Source organism: Pocillopora verrucosa, chromosome 3 (assembly GCF_036669915.1).
Source record: "Pocillopora verrucosa isolate sample1 chromosome 3, ASM3666991v2, whole genome shotgun sequence".
In the NCBI taxonomy this organism is placed as follows: domain Eukaryota; kingdom Metazoa; phylum Cnidaria; class Anthozoa; order Scleractinia; family Pocilloporidae; genus Pocillopora; species Pocillopora verrucosa.
Genome location: NC_089314.1, coordinates 5,355,048 through 5,382,849, shown reverse-complemented (window position 1 = coordinate 5,382,849; position 27,802 = coordinate 5,355,048). Strand labels below are relative to the sequence as shown.

At 35.8% G+C, this 27,802-nt stretch overlaps 2 protein-coding genes across 2 annotated transcripts; one reads left to right on the top strand and one right to left on the bottom strand.

Moving 5' to 3' along the window:
* The first annotated feature begins 169 nt into the window (after positions 1 to 169).
* LOC131798439 (serine/threonine-protein kinase 31) lies at positions 170 to 19,796 on the top strand. The gene is made up of 34 exons (XM_066163961.1): positions 170 to 372; positions 1,330 to 1,376; positions 1,970 to 2,067; positions 2,376 to 2,431; positions 3,025 to 3,075; positions 3,829 to 3,933; positions 4,487 to 4,561; positions 5,116 to 5,268; positions 5,683 to 5,761; positions 5,939 to 6,042; positions 6,239 to 6,264; positions 6,372 to 6,459; positions 6,609 to 6,701; positions 7,002 to 7,045; positions 7,133 to 7,238; positions 7,363 to 7,425; positions 7,753 to 7,881; positions 7,983 to 8,013; positions 8,511 to 8,575; positions 9,165 to 9,254; positions 9,389 to 9,508; positions 9,760 to 9,857; positions 10,956 to 10,989; positions 12,470 to 12,595; positions 13,269 to 13,304; positions 13,382 to 13,450; positions 14,472 to 14,552; positions 15,158 to 15,289; positions 15,432 to 15,545; positions 16,308 to 16,385; positions 16,809 to 16,964; positions 17,595 to 17,645; positions 18,196 to 18,246; positions 18,697 to 19,796. The coding sequence occupies exons 1-34, from the start codon at positions 310 to 312 to the stop codon at positions 18,802 to 18,804; spliced, it is 2,820 nt and encodes a 939-aa protein (XP_066020058.1). The 5' UTR covers positions 170 to 309; the 3' UTR covers positions 18,805 to 19,796.
* LOC131798131 (uncharacterized) lies at positions 19,292 to 24,358 on the bottom strand. The gene is made up of 4 exons (XM_066163962.1): positions 23,273 to 24,358; positions 22,519 to 22,635; positions 21,325 to 21,396; positions 19,292 to 20,838 (listed from the first exon to the last, which is right to left on the bottom strand). Exons 1-4 carry the CDS (start codon positions 23,889 to 23,891, stop codon positions 20,453 to 20,455), a joined length of 1,194 nt encoding a protein of 397 aa, XP_066020059.1. The 5' UTR covers positions 23,892 to 24,358; the 3' UTR covers positions 19,292 to 20,452.
* Between the last annotated feature and the right edge of the window lie 3,444 nt (positions 24,359 to 27,802).

The window sequence follows — 27,802 nt, the reverse complement described above, 5'->3', positions numbered from 1 at the left end:
AAAAAGATCTTGCACATCGTCATCATCAAGGCAGCGATGTCGGCAGCGATTGTTCGAAGAATCATCTGAATATGTCGTGTAACGAAACATGATGTATATACATGTTTGTCAATGAGCCCAACACGTGTTGAGTACAGGGAGCGCGGGAAGGTGTGAATTTGACGCACCGCGCTGCTCGCTGCGTCTGTAGTGAATTGAAACTTTCCTTTTTTACCCGTAATTCTGAAATTTGAAGACAACTCAAGTTTATGAGTTGAAATTTAAGGAATCAAAGAAGATCTTCTGGTTAGTGTTATTTTCTCAAAGGCGATGGATGTGGAGCAGAAGTCAGGAACGATGTCACTGAAGTTGCGTCCTTTCGGAAGGAGTGAGGTGAGATACAGATCTAGCAAATTCCAGTCCGTCCACGTGTAAAGACGAGTCCTTCTCAGTCAGCGCGCATGCATCTTTCTTTAAAGATGGAAATTATAGATTTTCGCTGGATTAGTCATCTGTAATTGTAGAGAGGTCAGGTAATTGACCGATTCGGAGTAATTTTCCGAGCTGTCAAAGTTTGACAGCCGCTGAGGGTAACAACTTACATCTCGTAATGAAGCACTAGGTAGAAGGCACAATACAAACATATCAGTATATTTTAACCATGACATTTTTGGATAGAAAGTTTTAGTTCTTGAATTGATCGCGGATTATTTTAAAATACCTTAAACGTTAGCTTTTACGACTTTTCATGTCGCAATTGACAAATCTCAAATCGTGCGAGAGTCCGTTCGTTTTATAAGGTAAATTTCCTAAATATTTCCTATGGTTAATTTGTAATATTTTTATGAAGTAGGTGTTTTACACCGGGTTAATCAGAGGGGGGATGCTTATTGAATAGAGGCCTGTCGCTATGAATGAATTCTGCCTGGAAATTGCAAGAAGTATTCCACATGTAATATTGTTGAGGTAGGAAAGTTGACCAGTCGAAGTGACACCATGGTAACCTCGTGGATACACTGTGCAGAATATGATTAGAACATTAAGAGATTGCACTGAAAGCCAATGGCCCCGTGATTCCAAGAAAGAAAATTGAACTGTCCTCCCCAAAAGTCCTTTCCAATTGATTTGACAGTCAGCTATTGATGCATGCTCTCCCCAAACTCCTAAAGCTTTGCTTGTGCCACAAATCTGAAGTAGGATCTAACTGAGTCAACCATTATTTCTGGTGGGTTAACATGCTCGTGATTATTGTGTGTTTTCCCATTCATACAGAATTAATTGTTGAACAAAAAAAAATCTATAATTTGTTTCCTTGAGTTGTTTGCAAATGATTATTTTTTATCATTACAGAATTCTTGGGCTAGTCCAAATGGAGATTTCAGGTCAAGCCAACCACAGTAAGGAAGATTTCAAATACATCTGCAACGGGCAGTTACAGTGAAACAAAGGGCTCTAGAGCTTAATATTAGTTATGAGAAAAATAGAAAAGTAGGTTTCACATGGCAATAAAAATTGGGGAATTGTCAAGCTACTATTCAAGATTGTTTGGCTAAATTCCTGATGGCCTGAGCTATTTTTTAACTCTTTACTCCTTAACATCACTATCTTTATTCTCTATACTTTTCTTTATAAATTTCCTTTGGTTCTGAAAAGGAGAATTTGTTGAACAATCAAAGCTTCTTTAGTTGGCAATGATTTCTTTAGTTTTCGTTATCTTAATGATTGATTTTGTAGTATTATACTGTAATGAGAAATTACATGGTGGTTACTCTAAGGTTTAAAACTGTTCTTCACTCTTGGGAGATATTCTCTTGGCACTTAACACCACTCTCTTGCTACCTCATTTCTTTATGCAGACCTTGCTAAACGAAAAGGCGTGAGAATTGTGAAGTCTGCACATTCTGAATAAGTATTTATACGGTTTATTTATATTCAATATATAGCTTGTAACTTCTTTATTGTCTTTTGTCTTTGTGATCCTTTATCACAGAAGTCCAAAATCACCAGTCAGTCCAATGAACCCTTGGTCTAGTAACAACAATGTAATGCCAGGAAAGTTCAAACAAAGAAGAGGAAGCTCTTTTGAAGGTGGATCAATTTATTGTTTTTATTAAGTGCCTATTTGATCTGAGAATTATCAACTCAACTACGATCACAAGTGACATTGATGAAAGACAAATAATGCAATTTTTTTTCCATTTCATTTCAATTGTGATATGGTTTGGAAGATCTTTTCTCCATGTTGTAAAGGATTGGTGTGGGCATATTGTATTTGGTAAAAGATCAGATCTCATTCAGGATGCAGACATCAACACTTTAACTCACTACAGGTGGTCAGTTTCAGAGTCAATGGATTCAATTCCTTTCATATTTGAGTTTATATTTTTTTCTTGCAGACAGTGTTGATGTTCCCCCTTTGACTCCTAAAGAAGAGAGTGGTGGATTAACTGAGGTACTGTACACCAAGAAGTTCTTTAAGGGATTGTATCTCTATCCCTTTGCAAAGTTGTCAGGGAGACTTGATGATTTCTTAATCCACAACTTTGGGTTTGTGCTGCCTCCTAATCCTTGGATTTCATACATCACTGTTCCTCTCCACAGACAGGATTATTGATTGAACACTGTAGTGGCATCTCTGTTGTAATAGTATTGAAAGGCATGGTGTCTCATAGTATGTGAACTGGCCTCTCAAGCCATCTAGTGGTCCTTGAGCAAGAAACAATGGTTTTCTTTCCCATTGCCTCTGACCACCCAGGAGTACCTGTATATTTTGTTATCTTGCAAGCTGTCATAGAAACCTGAGAAATATTGGGTGTAGCTAACCTGTTATGGTTAGTATTTTGCCCACTCTGCAATGCTGCATGTTATACAAGGCAGGATAAGCCCAAACAGCTTTGCCTATAACAACTTATAACCTTAAGACTACTGTTGTTGTAATTACAGGGTTATAGGGCTGTGGTGCTTTTAGAGTGCAGCAGAAAAAAACCTAAGTGGTTTTGTTTAAGTGAATTAAAAAATGATATCAGTTTGTTGTTCATTTCTCAGGAGCCAGTTTTCATAACCCATGTGGAGAGTCCTGTTAGATTTTGGGCACAGGTAGTAAATACAAAAGACAATTCTGCTAAAAGTACTAAACATTTGAACCTGACTAGAATTTGACATCTTATCATGAGGTTGTATACAATGTATATATCTTCTAATCAGGACGTTCATCTTAATATGACATAAATGTAGTGTGATGTTTTGATGAGGATTTCTCACTAGCTCAATTTTATTTTTCATCATAAAAAGATTGTGGTATTTTAAGTTAATAAAAAACATGAAACAACTTTAAAAGAATTTTATTGCTTTCAGGGTGTAAAACCTGGCCATAGGTCAAGGTATTTTTTCCAGGTCCACAACCTCATTGTCTGTATATTTTAAAATAGTAAATTGTAAATTTTAATATCTACTTAAAAACATCTTTGTATGAACATAAATGGGATTGAAGAATTCTCAACAAGCAGTGACAGTCATAAGTACAAAGAGAAGTAAAAAAGTTTTTGGTGATTTACCAGCTCAAATTTGTAAAAATTTTAGCTTATCTTGAGCCCAGATCATCCTGGCTTTGGTATCGTTAGATGTGTAGATCCTGACCATTTTTTTGGAAAGTGGTGATAATAAAACCTGAACCAGCTGCTCTACTTTTTTCCCCTTATTTTTGGTAATCATCATTATGATTCCTGTAAAATACATTCCTCTCTAGATAAGATTATGAAAAAGTACTATCCATTTTATTTGCATCTGGTATGGAGAAACACATGAAATCTCAGCATGTACTTGCATCTTTCAAAAATTTTTTTCTTTCAGGCAGTGGAAGCTGAGACAGCTCACGTGATTGAGAAGATGACCAGTGACCTTCAGATTTACTGTAGAAACAAGCCTTTGTTACAATCCACGCCACATATTGGCAAGGTAAACATTGTGCTAACCCAGATAAGTGTTAATCAAGAGTTCTATAGAGAACTTTTGCCTCTACAATAAAAAGCACTTAAGAAATCAGAGGAAACTTGTTTTCTATAGAATAATGCATCATGATTCAGATTTGATCAAATGCTGGTGTTGTGATTGAGAAATACTTCTATCAAATCATCCTTGAATAAAACCCAACATGTGAGGGAAAATTATTGATAAGTGCTGTGTGTAGAGGGTGGTGATTACAACTACAGGTGGGGTACAACTTTGTCTTTATCAGCCCTGGAAACTAATTTTCCTACTTGAGATGTTTTCTCTGAAATTTCTATGGTTTTTCTTATCTCCATTTTGATTCTTTGATTCTTGAACTCAGATCATCTTCCAGTCTGTGACATTGAAATCTTTGCAAATTTGTCATTTTCCAGTTGCAAACCTGGTTTTGTGAGTCCTTTCTGGTGAAAATTATATCCAAGTTGTTGCTGGCCAAATGATAAAGTCAACATTTTATTTTTCTCTGAACCTACTGGTACCTCTAACTAGTGTTATCATTTAGATTTATGGTGGAGTTTACCTGGAGGATCAACAGTGGTATCGCTGCCGGGTCAAGGAGCTTATTGAAGATGATAAGGTATCATATTCTGTTTACCATTAAAAGCGAAATATAACTTGTAATTTGTCTACATTGATCAAAAGGGCTCAGTTGTCTTTGATCTGCATTAATTGAACTAATCACAGTAAGTTAGTTCTTACTTGTTCAGAGGCTAGAGTTCCTAAACTCAATAGAATAAATGAAACCACATAGGGTAAAACTGAAACTTAGCAAGTACTGTAGTTCCTGTAACTTCTGCTTCTGTTGTCAAAAGCATGAATGTCTATCACTGTCTCTGATGACAGTGTCTCCTTTTGAGGACTACTGTCACCAGTTAAGTGAACAGGATCAAAAGGTTTGTCTGCTTTACACTTAGTTTAGAAAGTAACTACAGGCTGTAGTGACAGGTCTGATGTGCGTTTTGATTTCTTGCATGCATACATTGTTGCATACATGTCCCTTGTCAAGTGCTCTCATGCATGTGCTCCATGCTGTTTGATAGTTAATAATAAACAAAGTTTGACTCTTTTTCAGTTTTTTGCCAAAAGCACATGTTGGTGAAAAAACGTTTTTTAAATTGAAATTGTTTTCAGGTCAAGGTACATTTTGTAGATTTTGGTAACACTGAAGTTATAAGTCTGCGGAGTATTGTATTCCTGTCACATGACTTTCTCTCCCCGGCTCCATTTGCCCAGCTGTATTGCCTTTATGGTGTGGCAGTAACTAGTGAAGAACTTTTAGTTGAGGTACATTTTGATTCAGATCACTGTTTTCAACTTTTAAACATTTTATAAAATATTACAAAGTTAGTCTTTTTCATTTGGGTTTTAGTTTCTACAAGAACCTGAATTTATGCAGTTTATGTTTTGTCAAAGAGAGCCAAGTGAAATCCAGGAATGCTTTTATTGTTTTATCACATGCTATCTGCAAAATTAATTTCTCCTTCTTTACAAATAAAATGTGAAAGTTAAATCAATTGTTTAACTTGATCACTTGTTTTACTGTGTCTGTGGTTGCCTGTAGGCATGATTTTCTTAAAAGTTTTCTTCATTTCTCTCTCTTTGTTTGAATGATCTATTGTGTTTACCTTCCTTTTGGTTTCAAAGACAGTTTGAAAATGCCTTGTTTTAAAATTTTTGAAAGTGTTTCCTTTTTTGCAGGGCTCAAACATACTACATAATCTTACCAATGGCAAGTTCCTAACCATACAATTGAAAGAACCAAGAAGGGCTTTAGATGGTATGCTTATCAGATAATTTCAAATTTTAAATATTCTTCCCAAGGGTTTCAAAATTTACCTGTGTATAAAATGTCCATTTTTTAAAAAATCTTCAAGTTGTATATTGTCTATTATCTGCATTTGGTTAAAACCATTGGTTTTTACTTCATTTGTTGTGTTTCTCTCCTTCCCCTCAGTGGCCTGTGCAGTAGAACTGAGAGATGATTCTGAAGGGGGAATTGGAAATATCGCCGAAGAGTTGATTAGGCATGGGCTTGTTATTTCAACTTCTGCTGAACAGGTACTACAAAATTGTGCGTGTGCTGAAATGTAGGTATGGTCTGTAGGGTTCTATTTCAGAACTTGGCTTAGTAACCTAATCTGCTTACTCTTGAGGTCTTTTGTCACACACACGTCAATGTTACCTCAAAAAATAGTCAAGAAGATTTATATACATGTAGGAAAACTGTTAATTTTTTTCTTCTTTTTTCTCTTAGGATGGTCCACCTCCATTATCTCCAAGGTAGAAATCACTTGCAGTTAGCATAAGTCTGGATTTTGTTGCTCATAGTCTGATGCTGACTCCCTTTTTGTAATAATTCTCATCATGAAATCTGTTAAAATACACAGAACCTCACTCAGTGAAGCCATAAGTAAGGAAATGGAGGAATTGACCAAAGAAAATCAGTTGTTGAGAAATCGTATCAAAGTGTATAAAGTAAGCTTTGATTCTATATCTTTTGCTGTTCACTTATTGTTTATTTTGGTGATTGTTTGCTATGTGATCATTTAAAGGTTTGCTCATGATATAGTCTCCATCAATAATTGGAGTGTATATTTATTTAATTTTTTTTTGTTTCTTAAAAGGAGGGTGAAAAAGCTGTAGATGAATTACGAAAATATTATTCTGCTCAAGCAGCCAAACACAAGGAAAATATGGAACAAGCTGTCAGCCATAAGGTTTGAGTTTCACAAAATTTTTGACAAATGTGGTTATGAGAAATCTATAGTAGCTGATTCAATGATGTTGGCTGTAGGTAAGATTTCTTTTCTGTTAATCAACTTAAAGCAGATTTGAATTACAAGTCCACTACCTTTACAAATTGTGGATATGTATAATCTTAATTTACATGCATCTGACAGGCTTATGGTCAAATTAAAGTTTATTTCTTAGAATGGTTTGACTTCTGAAATAATCTTCAAAAGACACCTGAATACTTTACACTCAGCTGATGCAATGTTTCATTAATTTTCTGGTAGGTGTTAGATTTGGTAGGCAAAGTCCATGATCTTAAAGCAATGAGGTAAGGAGCAAGGATCACAGAAAGGGGGTGATGTATGTTTTGATGAGTTTCTCTTCTTTGTCATGGAATATCTTGTTTTTTTTGCAGAGATGCTGCTCCAGCTAATGGAAAGACTTCAGAGCTGATCAAGGAAACAATAGATTTGACAAGAAATGACAGGATTCATTTGAAGAATTTAAAGTCTTTGCAACAGGTATAAAGAAATTGACACGGATTGATTATCTGGAGAAACACAGCTACATGTAAGCAAGCTTTATATATGAAACCCTTTCTAATGTCCAATTTGGGTTACCTGTTGTGATTCTTCAAATCTTTAGGTTCAGGAGTTAGAAAAGAATCTTCAACAAGCACAAGATGATTTGCGGCACTGTGAAGACAAGGTAAAAAGCACATTGTTCGCAAAGTTGGAAAATGGTGCATGTGAAAACTTTGACAGATAATAGGATTGAACACTGAAGCCTCTGATGCAAGTTCATTTTAAATATCATGGATTATTTGGTCTCTTCCCATAAAGCTTAACAAAATGGCATGAACACATTTACAACATTTTCCAGTTCAGTTCACAACTGAGAACTTTGAAAATAACAATTATCATACATATGCAACTTCACACAAGAAATAACATTGACATCAATATTTTGATCTCATCAGTGTGGAACTATGTTAGCCTCTGTAGACTTATTTTGTTTTGTATTGGTGGACTGTAGGAGAAATTGTTTTCAGCTGACTTGATACCCAAGAGAGATGAAGTAAGGCAGATGTTTGTTGATAGCATTGATCTGTTTTGTAAAGAAGTGGACTTGCTACCTCTTCAACAAAGAGAAAAATGTTTACAGGTAATGAGACCATTGGATTTCAATTTATTTTATGTTGTTGAATGGGATTATTTTCTGGAAGGAAACATTGAAGTATTTTACATTCATTTTTTTTCTTTCAGGATGCACTGGTTCAGCTTCAAGACCAAGGAGGTATTGACAGTTTGCCTCAAAGTGTGGAAAATATTAATTATTATTCAATCCCTAGGATACTTAACAGTTGAAATACCATACTTAATTATGTTTCTCAGTTAATACATTTACTATTATTGTTCAATTTAGCAGGCCATATTTCAGTGTAATGCTGGCAAAATTCAAAAGGTTGTTTTAGTTGTCAAATGAGCTTTAATCTCTTATGGATATCCTCTAACCTCACTTCTTTTGGTTCGTACTTTAAGTTACAGAACCTTGTTTTTTCCACATTCTGGCCATAAACTTTCAGTAAAGACCTCAGACGAGAGTTTGCTTTTAGAGTTTGCTTGATATTAAAGAACTCAATCAAGAGATACAGTTGTAAGAATATTGCAAAGGTTGCTCAAAACGTTTTTCCCACAAGTGGACCCCATGAGGAAAGACTCCCATGGATAACCTGATGTAAAATTTTTGATTAAAAGATGAAACTAAGAAATGTTGAATTTGTAACTTTCCAGACAGCTCCAATACAAAGTGTGATCTAGCTGTAGAAGAGGCTGTGAAAGCTTATGAGGATTGGGTGGTATGTATTGATAAAACCTGCATTCAAGTATTAGTTAAAGCTCAATTAATATTCTCTGAGAGGGAGAAAGGAATAATTTATAATAACCCGGTTATTATAATCTCAGGCCATGGTTTCTTTGATTGGTGTCAATCAGATAAACTTACCAATTGTTTTTAATATTTCTACTGAGATCATTGTGTACTTTTGAGTGGAGAGGGGCAAGACACTTCACTCACTATATGCCTCTGTCTCTACCAAGGGATCTGAATAGGTACCAGCAAAATGTCAGGGAAACTTGAATAATTGCAGAGGGGCATGGGGTGGGGGAGGGGGGGTTAAAAGTTACGGATTGGGCATGGCATCCCATTTTGAGGTAGTAGAAACACTCCCAGTCTGGTAATGCATGCCATAGAGATTGTGATAGGCTTGCCTTTGATCTTTATTTGCCTATCGCTAAGGTTGAGTGTGGACATGACATTATTTGTTTGTTTTTCTAACTCTTATTTCCTTTAATTAAATTAGCATAATGGAGAATTCTTTTACATATTTGCTTGAGTACAAAACCCCCTTGAAGTTTATATTTTAGTAATTCTGCATTCCATCACAGGAGAGAACCCATCAAGATATGGCAGATGTAAGACTGAAAGTCAACCAATGTACAGATGACCTTGTAACAGCATTGTCCAATCTACAGTCGGTAAGTTGGGTTGAACATGATGAATGCACTGCTAGTTTTTAGGGATTCTGATATTCTAGAAAAATATGGCAATCTGGACTTTTTTCAGCAAGTTGTATTCATGATTTTTCCATTCATTTAATTTGTGTTAATAGGCTCTGGTAGTATTACAAAAGAGCAGTGAAGCTGTCAGTACCTCCCTTATGTTTGATGACATGGATACATTGATCAATGCTTTGACTTCAGCAATTCATGAAGAAATGGACAAGTCTAAGGTACTATAATTATTGTCAGTTGTAATTACTGATAAGATAATTACTTCAATCAACTATCTTTGTCAAAATTGTTATGGACTTCCTAACAATGTTAGCAACAGCAACACAATGCTGAAGCAGGAGGCACATACCTTTGAATTTTTTTTTTTTCACAGTAGATTTTTGAGAAAAAAGTGAAACATTAGGGAGAGCGAACCAAATTATGGAGTGGTTAAATTCAAGGGGACTTTGAAATTGATTTACATGTTTAGGTATCAGAGGATAAAGAGGCACAGCAGTTAGTCGATCAGACAATAAAAGCACTTATTAGTGAACTGAATAAAGAGTTGCAGGAAATTCAGGAACTGAGGTAAACTCTTTGGGGAAAAAGAAGTACATTTATCTTGTAGAGTCTTCACTGGTTTACACACTGACTTATTGAAAGGTATCTAACAAATATTTCCCATGTTGCAGTACTTCTGTTTAGTAATAGATCACAGATAATGAAAAAATGTTCTGTAGAACTAAAGAGGCACACTAGGCATGGTGAGTGTGTCACTGATGTTCTTACCACATTTTGACATTTTCTGTAATCTATTACTGAATAAACTTGTAACATGAAACTTATTTGTGTTATATGATAAAGTAGCAAAAATGTTAATGGTGACATCTTTAATGCCTCTGTCCTCCAGTAGATCATTTAAACCCTTTAACTCCCAGATGAAAATTGTAATTCTTCATATTGACATCTTTAATGCCTCTGTCCTCCAGTAGATCATTTAAACCCTTTAACTACCAGATGAAAATTGTAATTCTTCATATTGTCAACCATACAATGCTCATAATGTTAGTTCAGAGAATTTAGGGTTGGATCAACTAATTATCCCCAAATGGATATTTTTCTCTGTTCTCATCACTTATCTGGTTGATAGTGTATTGATATTGTAAGGATAAATTCGGTCTTGGTCACTCATGGGAGTTAAAGGGTTAAGTAAATATCAATGCAAGTGTGATATAATTCAGTTTATTGTGTAAAGTGACATATCAGTCTGAACTACTCTACACTTAGTTTTGAAAGTTGGTAGGTTTTGTGGTTCTATTTATAGCAATAATTTCTTCTTTCTGTTGAACTTAAGGGGGCATGAAATAGCCTGACATGTAAGTGAACTGATTAACTTGTAAATTCTCCTTTCAAATAGTCTTGTATTCCATCTTACAACACTCAGGGCTGTTGGTATTACATTAAGAAAAGGCACTTAAAAGGCTCATTCCAAAAAGTTCTTCCACTTAAATCATTTTATATAATAGACATAATTGCCATAAAGAATTGGATAATAAACCCCACAACTTCTATCATATCATGGAGCCTTGTGCTTTATAGATCTATTAAGTAAATTAAAAGTTCATTTATGAGCAGGTTATAGTCAAATACTTGGAAATGTCTCTTGTTGTCTTTCATGTTCTACAGGGACAATTTGGTGATAAATTACAAAGGTCTGCAGGTTAGTTTTATAGGCCAAATATAGTTTTAACACAGATACCATCCAATTGTTTCCTCATAAATAATTACTAGATAACCTTTTAAGTTTCAGACTTCTTGTAGTTTAATTGTTTGTTTGCTATTTTTTTGCAAATGTTTTTTCTGACATTCTCCTAACACAGTTTAGTAGGATATGCTATTGACCACATGTAATTTACTCAATTTACATAAATAAAAACAATCAAAATGTACAGTTCATACCTCAGAACAAAATATTCTTATATGATATTAACCTACAACAGACTAAATTTTAAACAAAAACACACCAATGAAGGTAAAAAATCTGATCCTACCGACACATTGACCACCATTTATCCTTCCAACCTACAAGATGTGTCAGTGGTGTGTCGGTGACTTTGTTTGAGCCTTATATATGTAAAGCAATGCTGAACCTCCCTTTTCCACACTTATCTATAACATATTCTTTGGAAAACTTTCACTCACAGTATGAAAATGAATAATTTCCTTTTGGCCACCATCTTGTTTGTTGTGTTATTGGAACCCAGTCCCCACTCAGTTACTTATCCTGACTGAGCATTAGATAAACATTTCCTATATTTTTCCTAGAAGGATAGACCTAGGTACTAGCATTTCATTCTCAAAATGGCACTGATTTAGATTTCTTTTCCTACAAGGTTGGTCTTGCTTCCAAAGCTAGTTAGTGTTTCATCCTTAAAGTGGCAACGATTTAGAGTTCCTTTTCTTATGTGGTCGATCTTACCAACGTTTCGGTAGTGTGTTGGCTGACGTGTGGTTGATCTTACCAATGCTTAACATGCTAACTCACTCAGTATCTGACCCTTTTAAAAAAAAAAAAAAAAAACTAGTAGAAGCCTAGGTATTGGTGTTTGGTTCTAAAAATGGCGGTGATTTAGAATTATATTCCAATGAGGTTGGTCTTATGCATTCAATCTCACCAATGCATCAGTAGTGTGTCGGCTGACGCATTACCTTTACCAACACATCTAAAACACAAATGAAAATTTCAGAGACAAGAGGCATACTGAAGTGAGATTGAAAATGGCAGTGTTTTTCTATGCAGATACAGTATCAGCTTTTCCCATCTTTTGTAGTGCAGATATTTATATAGTTTAGTTTTCGGCATAGCTCAATTCGCTTGGGTTGTCCTTCTAAGGGTCAAGAAACCCTTTTTTTCCAGACATTTTAATTAGATATTTGCATTGTCGCTTCAGTAAATAAGAACATTATTTTGAACAAAATACTTATTGACTCATCATTAAGGAATTAGGTCCTTCAAATAGTTTTTTATGGTAGAGAAGGAAATTAACTAGAATATAAAAAGTCAGTTGTGCAGAAAATTAGTCACTATGAAACATGTCAATAAGGGTTTTATAAAATTGGAATGAAATTTGGAATACTCATTATTTTGATATAGCTCTTTCAGTGTTATTCTGACTTATTTGCTGATTTAAAATTAACAGACTGATATGGGTTCATGGCTGCAAACCAAGCCTGACATAAAGGAAGTCATTGAAATAAAAAGAAGTATCAAAACCCTTCGTTCAAGACTGCGGCATAGGCTGGCAGACAAGAAAGACTTGGAAGAGGTTGGTTTGATAGAGAGCAATAGCTAGTGCATAGTTGATCAGCTCAAGAAAATGAAATAATTTTGCCCTGTGAAATATATTGATTTATAGTTCACAGATGAAGTAGAATGGCACACAAGCCTCACACAGGTTTGTCAATGACACATGGCAGAATGGAATCTGTGAGCCTATGCCATGGGGAGAAAAGCTCTTCAATATTTCATTTACAGCCATTTGCCCCTAGTTAGGGTCTTTAAGGATGCTCATAATTTTTTTCTTGGTGTCATGTTTTTTGTCCTGATACATGTACAGCTCCTTTTGACTTTGTTTGTTGCTTGTGATTGCTTAATTCAGAATAATCTTCAAATATTTTTGTACCTGTGCACTGTCAAACAAACAAACATCTGTACTGTGATAGATTATCAACAACAACCAATCACAGAACATTTATCATTCAGCCGTATTTAAAATTAAATATGTTATTTTTTAAGGGAAGCAGGAATTTAATAATGTTGTTTTGTCTGAGAGGGCATCAATATTTCAACTTAAATGAAAGTTGAAGGTTGATATCTCTCTGCAATTCTCTTTCATCTGGCATAGTGATGACTCATTTAATGCATAGGTGCTGAGAAATAATTCATTGAAGTGTTATTAATGAGCAGATTTTGGATTGAATTGTTTGTTTGGTGTGTAGGGAGATGAGCCAGAAACTTCTGAAGATCTCCAAAAGGTAGTTATGATTGGATTTTTTGTAGAATTGTACAACTCTTAGACTGTGTATTCATGGCTGATGACGTTTCTTCGTAGGTGGAAAAAGACATTTCTGAAATTTATTTAAAACTTCACCAAAGTTTTGAGGATGAAAGTAATTTTTTGGTAAGTATGCAGGATATTGAAAAACTCCTTGTTTCTATGGATTTCTACCAGAATGTCCTTCAAGGTTAATAAAGTTGCTTTTTTAGTCTATTACACATAGAATTAGGGGGAAGTATTTTATGGCCAAGTTGTCAAAAGTCACCTATGGGCTACTGCAGTGATTACCATTACATTCTTTTGCAACCAGGCTCTGACTTGCTAAGGCATAATTATTCAAGTCTCTAACACATTGATAATCAGGATAATGGGAGGGACATGAGGATGTAGGGTTGTCTCTTTGTACATAAACTTGCAGAGAATTAATGGACAGCATTTACAGTCTAAGAGCAATAAAAAATTGGTGTAGTCAGGGTTGTATAATACACTTCTGAGACAGGAGACAATCTTTATTTAACCCACCATTTACATGGTTATGAAGTTAAATACAGAAGTAAACTAAATAAATAAGGGTGCAGGATATCCAAAAAAACAAAACATAAGGGCTTGTCAGAATAGGATTTCCCAAGTTCTTATATTTTACATAGAAATACAATCAATTAACTAGATCAGTGAGGCACACATACTTATTCACTCACTCACACCCTCAGATAAATACACAAGCATGCACACTCACACACAAAAGAAATACTTATGATTATTGGCTACTGTAAAAAACTATAAATGAATGGTGATTTTGCCGTATTGCTCTGTGCATCTTAATACTGCATGAAGTTAATGATTGTGTAACTAATTTACATAGTGGTGCATATGTCCCTTAGTGGTTTAACAGCAGTTTCCCTTTCATAGGCTTACCATTTTAGAGCTCCTTATCATAATATTTTCAACTATAGTTTGGTCAATGAGTAAAAAAATGAATCTTTCTCTCAAATTTTACTGACAATAAGAATGTTTTCCTTTGTTCTCATGACATTGATGTTTGATTCAAGTTGACTTAGTGTAAGAAAAAAATAGTTCATTGAGGGTGAAAGTGTTACAAGTAATGAGTAAGAGACTAATGCAGTAATTTTTTTCTTCCTGACAGGCTGATGTAGCCAAGGCTGCTTTACACCACTTTCCTGAACTCCCAATTGCTCATCCTGAACTGGGAATATCAGAATATCTGGTAACTAGTGTTAATTTTTTTCAATTGAATCATACTTTATTTGCAATCAACAGTGGAAACTGCAATCATATGAGGTATATTTTGTCAAATATAAGACCAATATTTGAGAGCTCTTTTGTATTAGTTTGTGATAAGTGAGATTCTTTGGTTTTTTATTATAATAATCATAAAATGCAATAGCATTTTTAACAAAAATTAACCAATAGCTGTGCCCCTAAATAAAAAGCTAACTTTGAGATTTAGAACCACTGACTTACAGTTTTATTGCATGAAACTAGGAATTACAATGCCATTTACAAGAGGGGAAGAAAAAACCAAATGGACTGAAATCCTCCATATCAATCGCAAATCACAGAATTTTTTGTTTTGAATCTTGTGAAACAATTCACATCTCTCTTGTGACATTGGGCACATTGGTTTTGATCTTCATCTACAAATGTTCAAATGTCATGGATGAACACAGTGATACAATACACTAAAGAGTTTCCAACTAAACCTAACCCTGAAAATGCAGACTGATTTTGTTTTGAGTTTGTTGCAAAAAGTAAAATTTTGAAAGTTGAGACTGATGATTGATTTGATTGAGTCTTTTTTTAAATTATCAGGCTTCTAATGGACTGGTAAAACCAGGAAGAGAGTTAGAACATTATCCACATCATGATTGTGTACCATCTGTTAGTCATGATAAGTGCTCTGTGATCAAGACAGAATTTGCTGGAAGACCATGTATATTAAAGGTAATTTGCACTCATATAGATGGAAAGGATTGCTCCTCAATTATCATTCACAGTTCTTGGTTACGGCAAAGGCTCAGATGAATAAATCCCAACTTCTCTTTGGGTTTTGACTGGAAACTAATCACATGTCTTTATTTGGTAGGAGCTTAGTGTTGACAGAGAAGTGGGGGACATAGAAACTCTGAAGAAAAATGCTGTTCACTTCAGCAGTGTAAAGAACCCTTACCTTATGCGGCTGGATGCTTTCTTTGTTAAGGTACAAGTTGGCATAGAGAACTGGGAAATTCCTTTGTGGAACTTTGGAATGAGAACATTTAAACTGCCTAAAGTGCATGAAATAGTAGTGACTGTTTTTGGTAGTGCTACCTAGTTGGTATTTTTCATTCTTATGTTAATCATCCTCTTAGGAACCAAACAAAATTTAAATTTTAAATTTACACATTTTACTTTAAATTCAGGGAAATGCAGTGAAAACAAACTGTTATGGTACCTTTTGTATTCTTGAGAAAGTCACTGCTCAAGAAGTGTGTTTCATTTTTGTAATCTTTGCCCTTTTTATATAAAAATAATCACAACTGAGTATGATTCTCCCAATAATTAGCATTATTTACCAATGGAAACTTCTCTGGTCATGATTACATCAGTAGTTATTGTTAACACAGCAACAATGATTCTAGGTGACACAACCCTTTTAGGGTGCATTTTGAGTGAATGTCTCAAGCAAAAGTTAAAGTCATTATGGCAGCCAGTCAGAGCTGAGAACTATATATATTACAAGGAGCCTCTTAAAACTTGAAGTCAAAAGAAGCAGCATTCAGTTTATAGTTTTGCTTTTGTGGTGGAAGGTGACTATTTTCTAAGACCTTCTTGTGGTGAAGTAAAGCAAGCCATTTAAATATGCTTGACTCTGAACCATCCTTTGGAAATTTCCCTCTCACCTGGGGCTGTTTTGATATTGGAAGTCAATTAGTGTTAGCATTTCTTATATATACTAGCTGTAATATTTTTTCTATTACAGGGAAACAGGGCATTTGTCCAAATGCCCCTCTTGATGAGTGCTGAAGAGTGGATAGCTTTACAAGAGTGTTCACCTGAGGTAAACACAAAATGTGTCAGGGCTAAAAGGGAGATTGCTCTCAAGTCATGTACTACCCCAACTATATAAATACTTGTTAGGTGTCAGAAAGGTGGCAGGTTTACTTGAAGGGGCCATTGTTTGAAGAGAATGAAACAAAAAGCATGTGATACTCAAAGGACTGTCTATCTTGATCAGTGTTATTTTTAACAGACATGTTATTGTCTCCTTGAGAGAAAAAATGGCATTGCTTAATTTAATTTTCAGTCTGATATATAGATGTTATATTGATATTGTAAAAGGACTCTAAGTTCATTTCAGGAATGAAGAAAAACTCCGCATTTTATTTGAGGTGATTTCCATGTATTATTATTATGATAACATATAACTAATAACAGTATTATTTGTTACGGCACTGTATGTCTTGTGCATCTGTACTTGCAGGGTATTTCTTTGGTTCTGAGGGACTTACTTGAGGCTCTTAATTCACTGCACTCACAAAACATTTTCCATGGTTGTATACACCTCCAAAGTGTATTTGTTGAGAAAAGGTCTGGAGAGTACAGAGGAGTCCTAGATTTTTACCCATTTATTAATACAGTAAGTATTTGCTTATTAATATTGATATATTTCACAGTTGAAAGCATTAAATTTTGTCTCATGGTGACAACATGCTAATCAACTCAATTTGCATGTATTTGATACTTTTGTGGTGTAGAATTTTAAATAAAGAATAGTCAACAATACAGGGTTACATACAATCTTTCATTTGTGACATAAACACTAGCCCTGTGTAATTGAATATAGGCTTTTGGTCTTTCAAAGTGAGAAAGCTAAGGGCAGTCATTTTGTTTTGCACTAAGCTCTTGTGCCTTCCCTACCAAGTGTAATGCATGGTTGAATTGTTCTCTCATTAGAAAAAAGTGATGATGTTCAGAAATTAGTGGGAGAAGAACAGTACAAAGAAATGAGAGAATTATTCTCCACATATGAATCAAAACATGGTTAATATTGTCGGAATCTAGCAGGAGAATTGTGCACATTAACCACAGAACTTTGTGCAACACCTAATACCCAAGGAACAGTGTGTATCTTGGTATCAGGCTGGCTTGATTTAAGAAGTGATACACTCCCACATGTACTTGTAATAGTCACACCTTTAAGGCAAGGTTGCCAGGGAGTTTCTTGATTTACTAATTGTTTTATTTCATTAAAAATTCTTTTTTCAAGCAATCTAGCCCATCACAAGATATGAAATTATTTGGAGAGTTAATTGTGAAGGTTGGTTTAAAATGTTGTGAGCATTCTTTCTTAATCTCCTGACAGCTTTAAATGTTTTCCTCAAAATCAAGATGCTCACACAACAAAATGTTATGTTTCCTTTGTTAAGGAAGTTCATTCGTTAAAAGCCATTTTAATCTCTTTTTGATAAGATTTTGAAAGCAGCAACAAATCTTCTACAGAAAAAGTAGCCAGTGCCTTCAGCCTTTCAGTCAACCTTTCAATGACCATTCAGCCTGTTTCACTCAAGTTCTGCTTATCAATTCTCTGCACAGTGTGCTAACCTTTTCTTGTAATTTTATCTCAGAGATTTTTGTTTTCCATCAGAAAATATTCCTTAGTTAATATTTTTGTCTCCCTCTCTTTGAAAGTGTATTCATTCATATCAAGAGGAGAAATTCCTTCTTGATCACTCCTGGGAGTGACCTCAAAATACAGTTAGGCCGCCTGTTGGTGTTAAATTTTGTTTTGGTATGAACAAGTATAGTTTTCTAAGTTGAGGGAGCAAACTTATAAATTAATTGGAGCACTTATATTGTCTTCATTGCAGATGAATTTTCCCAATAAGGATTCCACAACAACATTCTCGCAGTTGACTGAGGTTTGTAAATATTAAAGTAAACATTATTGTATTATCTTGATTTTTAATACTGACCTAAAATGCCTTCTACATCCCATTAATTTCTTGCGATTTTATCTTTTCAAAATTTAATGTAATTCTTTCATAGATGCTTCACTTGATTCCTCTGATTGTGTTAGGTTTATAGCATTTTTTTCATTGCTCGGGCATGAAAATTTCTTGATGAACCCCAAAATATCCCACAAACATGAGGTGCCATCAGAGGTACTCCTTTAGAGTACCAAAGATCTCTCTCCCAAACTTGGATGAACTGCCCTATTTTCCTGCATGATTTCCTGTCTTTTTATGCAGTCTCCTTTGCAACCACTTTTTGTTGTGGTCATGCAACACTCTCTCCCTTACCAGAACATTGGGTGTGTCATGAAGAGAGGAGGAGTTTCCTGAGTGATCATGTGCTCTATTTTGTGGCAGGATGCAGATCTGTTGGCTGTTCTTGGTGACTTGCTTGACACAGATGATTTTGACCGACTGACCGCTCAGCAAACCCTACAGCATGCTTACTTCTGCAAGTGTGTTTGACCAAAAACATCCCTTATTAATGAAGGGGCTACATAAGATGTTTGTTGTATATCTGTGTTGCACGTGCAATCAACAAAGCTTTGCTATGGCTGTTGTTGTTGATGTGGTACTTATTGTTGTACCTTATTCTTCATTTAAAGTTGTTCACGTTTTGATTACCAAGATTTATTTTAGTCTGCCATTTGTTTCTTAGGAGAAACTACACAATGGAGCCTGTCCACTTAATTAAAACCATTCTTTCTATCAACCCATGTGGGAAATAGGTAACTAACAGATGTCACAATATTTTGATACCCATCTGGCTCTGGACAAATTATGCATGTGATACATTGAAAACAATTTCAGTTTGGTAAACTCATGGTAATTTATTAGGTGGCAAGACAGCAGTGAAAGAATCAGACCAAAATATTAAACACTTGTATCTTCTCCCTATAATATCTGAACACTATCCAGCAAACAGGTAATGAGAATACTGAAACTTACCAGGTAGAAGTTATCTTGATCTTTAATCAAATTCTCACAACTTATTTACAACTAAATGTGTAGCAGCTTGAAGGGAGGATTAACAATCAGATCTTGGGTGTTAAAGCGCTATAAAGGAAAAGGACAGAAATGCTTCCTCTTGGCTACTGATCTCAACAATACTTGTCCTTTTGACACATTTTAGTATCTGTCAGAGGTTAACATTCAGTGAATTGATATTTACATTCATAGTGGTCAGAGGCCTTCTCACACAAATTATAAAACTGCCATTATAGTAGTTCTTGTTGCATTGTGTTAACCAATGTTATGATAATATAATTTTGAGGTGTATTTTTCTATTTGTAAAGATACTTAAAAAAATATTGAGAAATCTATCCCAATTGAGATGTTTATTTTATACTGTTACAGTTACCACAAGATTTGTTTGAAAGGGAATCTTTCAGATCATCACATTATATGACAAATTATTTTTTGAGAGACTTCTATCAAACTATTTATTATGAAGAAAATTTTGTGAATAATAAAGTTTAGTGTTACAGTTCATCTTTCTGTTGAGATCTCTTGTTGGTAAAACTGACCATGTCCTTTTTTTAATTTGAAGCATCAAATTGATTGATGCATAAAGCACACAACCTAAGAAGATTATAATGCTATCATTACAAAAAACAACAATTACAACAACTGAAAACTTCATTTGCCACAGTTGCTACCTAATATGAGTCAGTTCTCTGGTTCACCATATGAAGATACAGTGTCTTGGTTATTTTACTAAAAGCAATTACTTTCTAATAGTTTCTGGTAGCAGTGGTTTTGGCAAGCCACAGAGTAAACAGATGAGTAGTACTGAACTTACTGCTAGAATAAAAAAAAAAAACTCCATTGAACTTAGAACTATTCAGGTACCCAATAGATAAATTTTACTAGTTTCACAACAATGTTTACCCTCATTCCTAATTTACAGAGAAAAAAATAAGTATAGAACTATAGATACTTAGCAAAAATACATGCCTAAGAACACACTAATAGTGCAGCATATTTCAAGACTTATCTGTTCCAGAAGAAATCTAGTCTTTTCCTTTTTTATGAAAAGGTAACTATAAGCAGTGTGGTTTACTCACCCACAGGAAAACTGTAGAATCTTAGGAAAAGTAGAAAGAATCAAACCCTAACGAATACAACAACATTCTTGACACTCGCAACCCTCCTTTTCAACCCAATTCTCCACTATGTCTGAAACATCTCTTCTTTTGACCATATTACTATTTAATGCATTTTTGAGCTCTCTTAAAGTCGGACGGCAATCTTGTATCAGTTGCTCAAAAGGACTTGGTTTTGATTCCATAAACCATATATAATTCATGTTTTTTCCAAATGCACTCGCTAATGAGCCACAATCTCCCCCAAGTTGCCTCTTTGGGTCCAGATGCAACTTCAGATCACTCATCAAATCCTGAAAAGATTCCACAGACTGCAACAGTTTATCCCAAATGCATCTGCTTTCTCCAGGTTTTCCTTCTTGGGAAGAAGCCTGTGTTTTGCATGAAGCTGTCTCTAGATGTCAAGAAAACTTTGTGTTAAATTAATGGTATCATTTATATAATTCTTCAGCTACAGGAAAACCTTGCTTTTAATAATTGTCAGGGGAATGACAACAATTGTACAAAATAAAGGATTTCCAAAGACAAAATTTGAAGTTCACAAAAAGACATTTCCCTTGATATTCCATGACCTAAACTGCAATTCCATGACTTCCCAAACCTCAGAAATAATACAATAAAATTCTGAGACTTTCCAGGTTCTCTGTGACCTATTCAAATGCTAAAGGGGCACAGATCAAATACCACCATTTGTATGCCAAATAAATCAGCAGGTAGCACAATTTTAAAAAAAATTGGTGATGAAGGTCCAGTCTTCTTGAAAGAAATACATACAGATCAAACACCACCAAATTGTCAAATAAACCTGCAGGTAGTGCAGTTATAAAAATCTCTGATGAAGAACCAGTGTCCTAGTAAGAAATATGTGTAAAATTCTTACCCTGAACTGGCTCACTTGACAGAGTTCTTTCTAAACCTTCAGATGATGTTGAGGCATTAGTTCCAGTATATTCTGTGTATTGGTACATAAAAAGACAGTAATCACTAAGTTTAAATGACTAAGAACAATTATGTGTGTGCTAGAAGTTAACAACCACATTTCCTTTGAAAAAAACAATCAAGCAGGAATAATATTCACAAAATAATGGTAGCTGTATCGATAACAAAAGTTGTAAGTATACTTTTAACTGTTTTTTGAACACGAATATTGTTCCAGAATGTTACGGCACATATTTACAGTGTTAAGAATATAATTGTAATAACATTCACTATTAACAAATCAGATCTGCAAATTATTTTGCACACAAAAGGGAAATTAAGATTTCTGTTAATTGTGTTGCCACAAATTAAATGTGATAAAAATTAAGTTTCATTTTAATACTCTTATTGGTCTAAGTGTAGATATAAGCTTCAATATTTTGGTTGTCATCTTGATGTGTCAATATTTTTTGTTTAGATAAGGTATCATGGACAGTCTGATTGGTCAAAAAGTTATCTTTGACTACATCTACAAACCCACAGCACTTGTATGCACTTCATATCAATTAAACTGCCTTATATTGCTTCATAAGTACACATCTCAAACATTTTGTATGCCAAAAGCAAAAGAAGAGTGATATATAAAGTTTTCTCTCGCACTCTACCAACATCAAAGTCATTTGACGCGAGCTTAAGATCTAAGTCTACTATCTTAGCGTTAAAAAAACAATCTTGACATCTTTCACTATACTCAAAATCCAAAAAACTTATCTCTGCTTTGCTTTCTGTTTACGGATAGATCCCAGAGTGTTACTTGTTTGGCTCAATAAAACTTGCAATGAAATACTAATCCCCAAGGTTGATACTGTGTAAAAAGGGCTCATGGAGAAGAATATTTTAAACCTAACTGAACTGGTCATATTTACGTAAATAACTGGAAATATATGGACGAATTAACTCGTATATTAATACAGTTTCAAAGACGTAATCATTTCTCATCACTAGCATTATTTTCATTTACATTTCGTTTCTCTGTCTTTTGCCTTTTTCCTTCCAAGATATTGACTATTTCAGTAAAGCTTGACTAAAATTATTCACAGAATTAATTAAAGGTGTGATCGTAAACTTAGCTCTACTAGCACAGCGAAAACTGTACCTGGAAGTCTATTTTGTTGTAGAGGGGCAGATGAAGATGGTGGTGGACCACGTACACTCAAGGGAGAGTCTGTAACATCAATTCCACTGTCATCTGGACATCTGGCTTTAAGTTGTTCTAGAATGATGATGATAGATGACGTCAGCATGGTTTTGATAAGTTTTTAAAATAACTAACCCCAATATTGTAAATTTATTAGCCAAACATTAGATCGTTTTAAAGTAGGCTAGTACTTTAAAACATCATCCGTTCCAGTTGCTTGTAATCGACTTGTGTTATAACATAGCTAATAAATTTGTCTAACCAAATTCAATTGCGCGAGCTTGCTTCATGCTCCTATTACTGGCTACGCCTCGAGCAACTCTTACGCATCTTTCGTGCTCTCCAAACTTCCCGCGTGCTTTATATCTCGATGAATGCATGCTGACGTATGAACCAATTGATAAATTGCATTTGTTTTTCCTTGCAAGCAAGCGGAAAATTTTTTCCGCTACCTAACCTTTTAAAGAGAAGCTTTCAGATATATAAGTCCGACTCCCTGTTCTCGATTCATGTGGTAGCATATCAAAGCCAAAGAACGACCGCAAGTTTACAATTAATGCACCTTCGCAACAAGCCAAGCAAGCACATACTGAGTGGGGCGGATGGGGTTGAGGTCGAAGGGAACCAAAAAATTCAAACCATATATTTCACTGTCACTAAAGACCTTACATGAAATTTCAAAGGGTGATTTTTCATGAAAGCACATCCCTACCTTCTATTTCACGTAAGAAGTTTGCTTCGAGGAAGAACAACTCAAGGTCTCCGTTTGACGAGCAGGCCACGACTCCAACAACCGTCTCTGGATCGTCGATGGAAACTACAGGCGATCCCCTACAAGAGCTCGCAACAAGCTCCACATCAGAATCAATCCCGGTTAAAACATAAGTCTCTTCATCATCTCTGAATTCCCAACTCATGGTGGTGAAGGAATTTCCTAAGAATGTAAATGATTTGCAAGTAGACTTCCGCATCATCATTTCACCCTCTTTGCACAGCTTGTCGGCGCTGATTAATTTTAAGTTCGATGGCCATTCAAAAGGAATAAAGCAGAATTCTTCCCTTTTAAAAGATTCTTCTGAATCTGGGTTTATAGGATATTTCTCCTCCAGAAGAGACTGACCAAATCGCTTACAAGTTAGCCTGCTTGAGGAAGTTGCTCCACTTTGTTCAACTACTGCGCCACTAGTCATCAAAAAGGTTGAAGATGATCCTTCCTGTTTCACCGTGAAGGCTGTTCCTTTCCTCATGGGAGGAGAGTGGGGACCTTTAGATAACTCGATCGCGAAAATCGACCTCTGCAAGCTCTCCTGTTCGTTCCTCTGGGAAGCCATTTCTGCTTTTCTCTCTTTAGACGAAGCGAACTGACGACTATTCTTGTTTCCAGACCTCTGTGTGTGTGGAGCACGATTTTGAGGGGATCACATGGTTTTATGGCGGTAGGAGGGTAGGGATCCGTCGTCGCTAACAGAGTAGGGACCTTAAGCAGTCAGGACGGTAACGCCGAAGAAGACTTCGATTGAAAAATGAATTTCTGCCTTTAATTAGAATTTCAAAAACTGCTGTATCTGTTTACCGTCTCATACGGCGCCACACCTCAACTTCAGCAAAACGTATAAAAGAAGCGTTGAGTTCCAAATGGAAATTAAAATAATTTGCCGTCGCGGTTTCGGTTCGCAGACGACGCGAATTGTAGTGAGTTCACGTTGTTGTTTCACATAGGACGCCTAAGAAATGTACAAAGCTTTAAAACGCACGTGCTGAGCTATTGTTCGGCCCATAAGATCTTTTGTTTTTCCATGTCCTCGTAGCCGTCGCCGTCGTGGTTTGCTTAAGGTCCCTATCATAAAGGAGGGGGGACTATGGAAAATTGACTGCCAATCATCTGTCAATGAAGGGGATCATAAGAATATCACAGAGCATTAGTGGGAGATCAGGTGATTAGGTGACCAAACTACTCCAGCCACCCCACCCCTCCCTCAAACGATAAATTATGACCTGAAGTTCCTTAGTATCCTAATCATATACATTGTCATTACACTATTAGAATCACAATTTTAATTGTCACATGCAAGAGTAATTGTTATGTAAATATGTGCTCTAAACAGCCCCTCACCGAAGCTACGCAGTCCTTGATCTGAACGTTTTTTCACGCGCTTCCATCAGCACTCCCGAAGCTGTATGGGGTGGCAAAGATCAAACGTGTGACTGACGATTTTCTCCTCTCAGACTAAGTAAAGGCAGATCGACGGAGAAATCCATAATGGCTTATAGAGGCACTATTTTCGGTTCATATTACTTCAGGAATCTCCTATTTAGTGGTATTTGAATTACCATGTTAGAGCACTTTTATAGCTATGAAATGATCTTAATGAATCAGGCTGGTCACCTCATTTACTTACAAGAACACTTAGCCCATGTACGTTCCCATCAGTATCCCAATGAAAAAGATTTGAGAATAACACATCGCATCAAAGACATCAAAGGAAGGCCGAATATTCTCCAGACCTACCTTACCCCATCACATCGCCCCAGTCTTCGCCATGACATTGTTTACCTTGAGTTCTACTTGATTGTCGCAAAGATGAAACTGCTGCAGTTCTTCAGGTTCTTCTGATTCCTTCGCCTTCATTCAACCAACAGGTTTGGCGTAGTGAAAAGTTCTAAAAACAATTGTTTTCTCCTTTTTTTTTTTGGTGCACTTGACATTTCTTGAGTGCAAACCTAATACTAAAGAGTTTCAGCTTGGGCTAAAACATTACTGCATTGTGAAGTATTCGGATCAGTATCAGTATCTGAGCAACTGCCCACCTACCCCTCCCCTAACCCAACAACAGTCAATTGATAATAAGTTAGGGTGAATGTTGGGTTAGGGGCGGGGTAGGTGGGCCGTTGCCTCGATACTGATATTGATCCAAGTATCCTTCGGTTACGTGCTTATTCACTTTTGTGTCATTAAATTCTGCAAGGTGATGTAAAAGCTTGTGTCTTTTCTTTGGTGCCTCATCAGATTGTCGAACTGTACAAGATCCCAAAACCTGTAAGAATCCGGTTTTTAACTCGGGTCTCTACTGAGTGGTAACAAAGCAAGTTTGTCAGTTGAGACTGAGTTTGCCGACCAAGAAAGAATAAGATGCTATACGATGGAGGGAGGAGGAAGCTCGAAAAACCAAATCAGCAGTCAAACCAGAGACCCGTTTCTCGAAATTTCTGGTAGCTTAACGGGCCCGAAGGCATAATTTAAAACAATCAAAATTTAAAAAATAGAGACACTGGTTCTGGCATTCTAACTAATCCATTTTGCTTCTCTACCTGACAGTTTTATTGTATAATTTTCAAAACTTTTGAAACCCCCATCTTGAATGAAAACAAAACAGCTTAACGGGCTTGTTAACTTTAAGTTTCCGGGACCTTTGAGAAACGGGTCCCTGGCCTGCTCGTTTTGTAGTGCATGTGTTTTTACTCTTGGGGCTGGGACAAGATTTCCTTTCTCTTTTTTCCCTTATCATCCCCGACGATTTTCACCTTTTTTTAGACAGGCACTATTCAATGGGTAAAAAAAATTCCCATAAATTGTGGAAATTTATAGTGAAGGAAATCTTTGCTTTACTGACAACAAATTTACGGGAACGATGAACATCAACAACAAAATCAATAAAAATTCAAGCACTAGAAGACCGGCGAGACTTCAGGAAACTTCCATTCTGCTAGTAATGGTAATAGGACCGAGTTGAGTTAAATTCGGTCTCTAATCATACGAGTGATTAACAAAATTGGGCGGCCGCGAAGCGGAAGTCTGATTTGACAATCATGAGCATGATTACAGACAGGATTGGACGACACAAAAAGAAAATGTTTTAAAACAAAATAAATGTTTTAAAACATATGTATTAATCGCTCAGCCAAATAAAGCATAGAAAACAACTTCGTAACGCACTTACTGCATGTTCGAAAGTTGATCGATCAGGTTGCGGAAATCCATGTCTTAGTGTTTTTCCCTCTGCTTCTCTTTCTGCTGCTTATACAAGTTCACTGCTTGCACTTCCACTGTGGCCTGAAGTTTCAGGATCTGGTTTCGAGGTTGCTTATGGGTTTCTTTCATTTGTGTGTCAATGTCAGATAGTTTTTTGTGATCAATTTCTTGAGAATACAGCAAAAGCATTGTCCAAGTATCGGCTTTGTTCTTGGTTCTCCTTTTGCCGTTTCGTTCTCCTTTTATTTGCTTCCACAACATCCCAGTCTTATAGATAAGTTTCTTTGCGACACAAACGAAAACAGATTCTTCAAAACGATCGCTCGATCGTTAGCTTGAACTATAGCCGACTCAGTTCTTATAACTCCTCTCTGTCTTCTTCCATTCTCACAAAAGATCCCGTTGAAAAGGTATGATCGTCACCATCAACCATTTGAAGGAGTAAAGTTTTGAGCAGGAGTTCTTTGAGCTCTGAAGGGAGCTCCTGGTCCAAACATTTGAACATTTCCCTCCGCCATTTTCGCATTTGGATTCATGCTTCTTTCTTTTCAAGCGCAATTTACAAGTTCTCTTTTAGATTTACGCGTGTTCAATTACATGTCAGGTTATAGACTATTAGTTACAGCTGCAAGTGACTGCATTTTTCGATCATGGCAACCATTGTTACGATTTCAATCCTTCAAGTTTACAACTTTTTGTCCTTCAATAAGAACACAAAAACGCCCATACGCAGAGAAGACGTGTATCTTTAGTAAGCTGCTTCAGTAATGAGTGCAATGATTGCTGCTCATTTTTGAAGAAAAGTCAGACCGAATCAATGTCTCCTCTCATACTAAAAGTTCCCAAAAAGGCCAATTTTGGAAAGTCTACTGCTGCTTCTTCTTCAATCTTCCTAAGGTATGATAATAAAGGAAAATCTGTTTCACTATTTTAGCAAAGGTTACTTCAAGTATTGCGAAATTACTATTTTAGTCAGCCAAATTCGCCGAGTTTTGCCCTTTTTTCTCTAATTGTGGCGGTTTCACTAAGCTTTCAAGCTTGAATTGCTCGCCACAGGATCTCATTAATGAGTCTTGCCATTACGCATGCCAGGCAGGCGACTCGTGGTGCGGCGAGGCGTGCGAGGCATGCGAAACAGAGACAAACTATAGAAAAAAATTGTACTCAGTTAAAGGCAGTCTCTGACTGCATGTGCCTTCTGTTGAATAGTTGTAGAGTATTGCAGTAAAAACATTCTGGTGTAAAATGCAGACGGGTCAGAATGAACAGCTA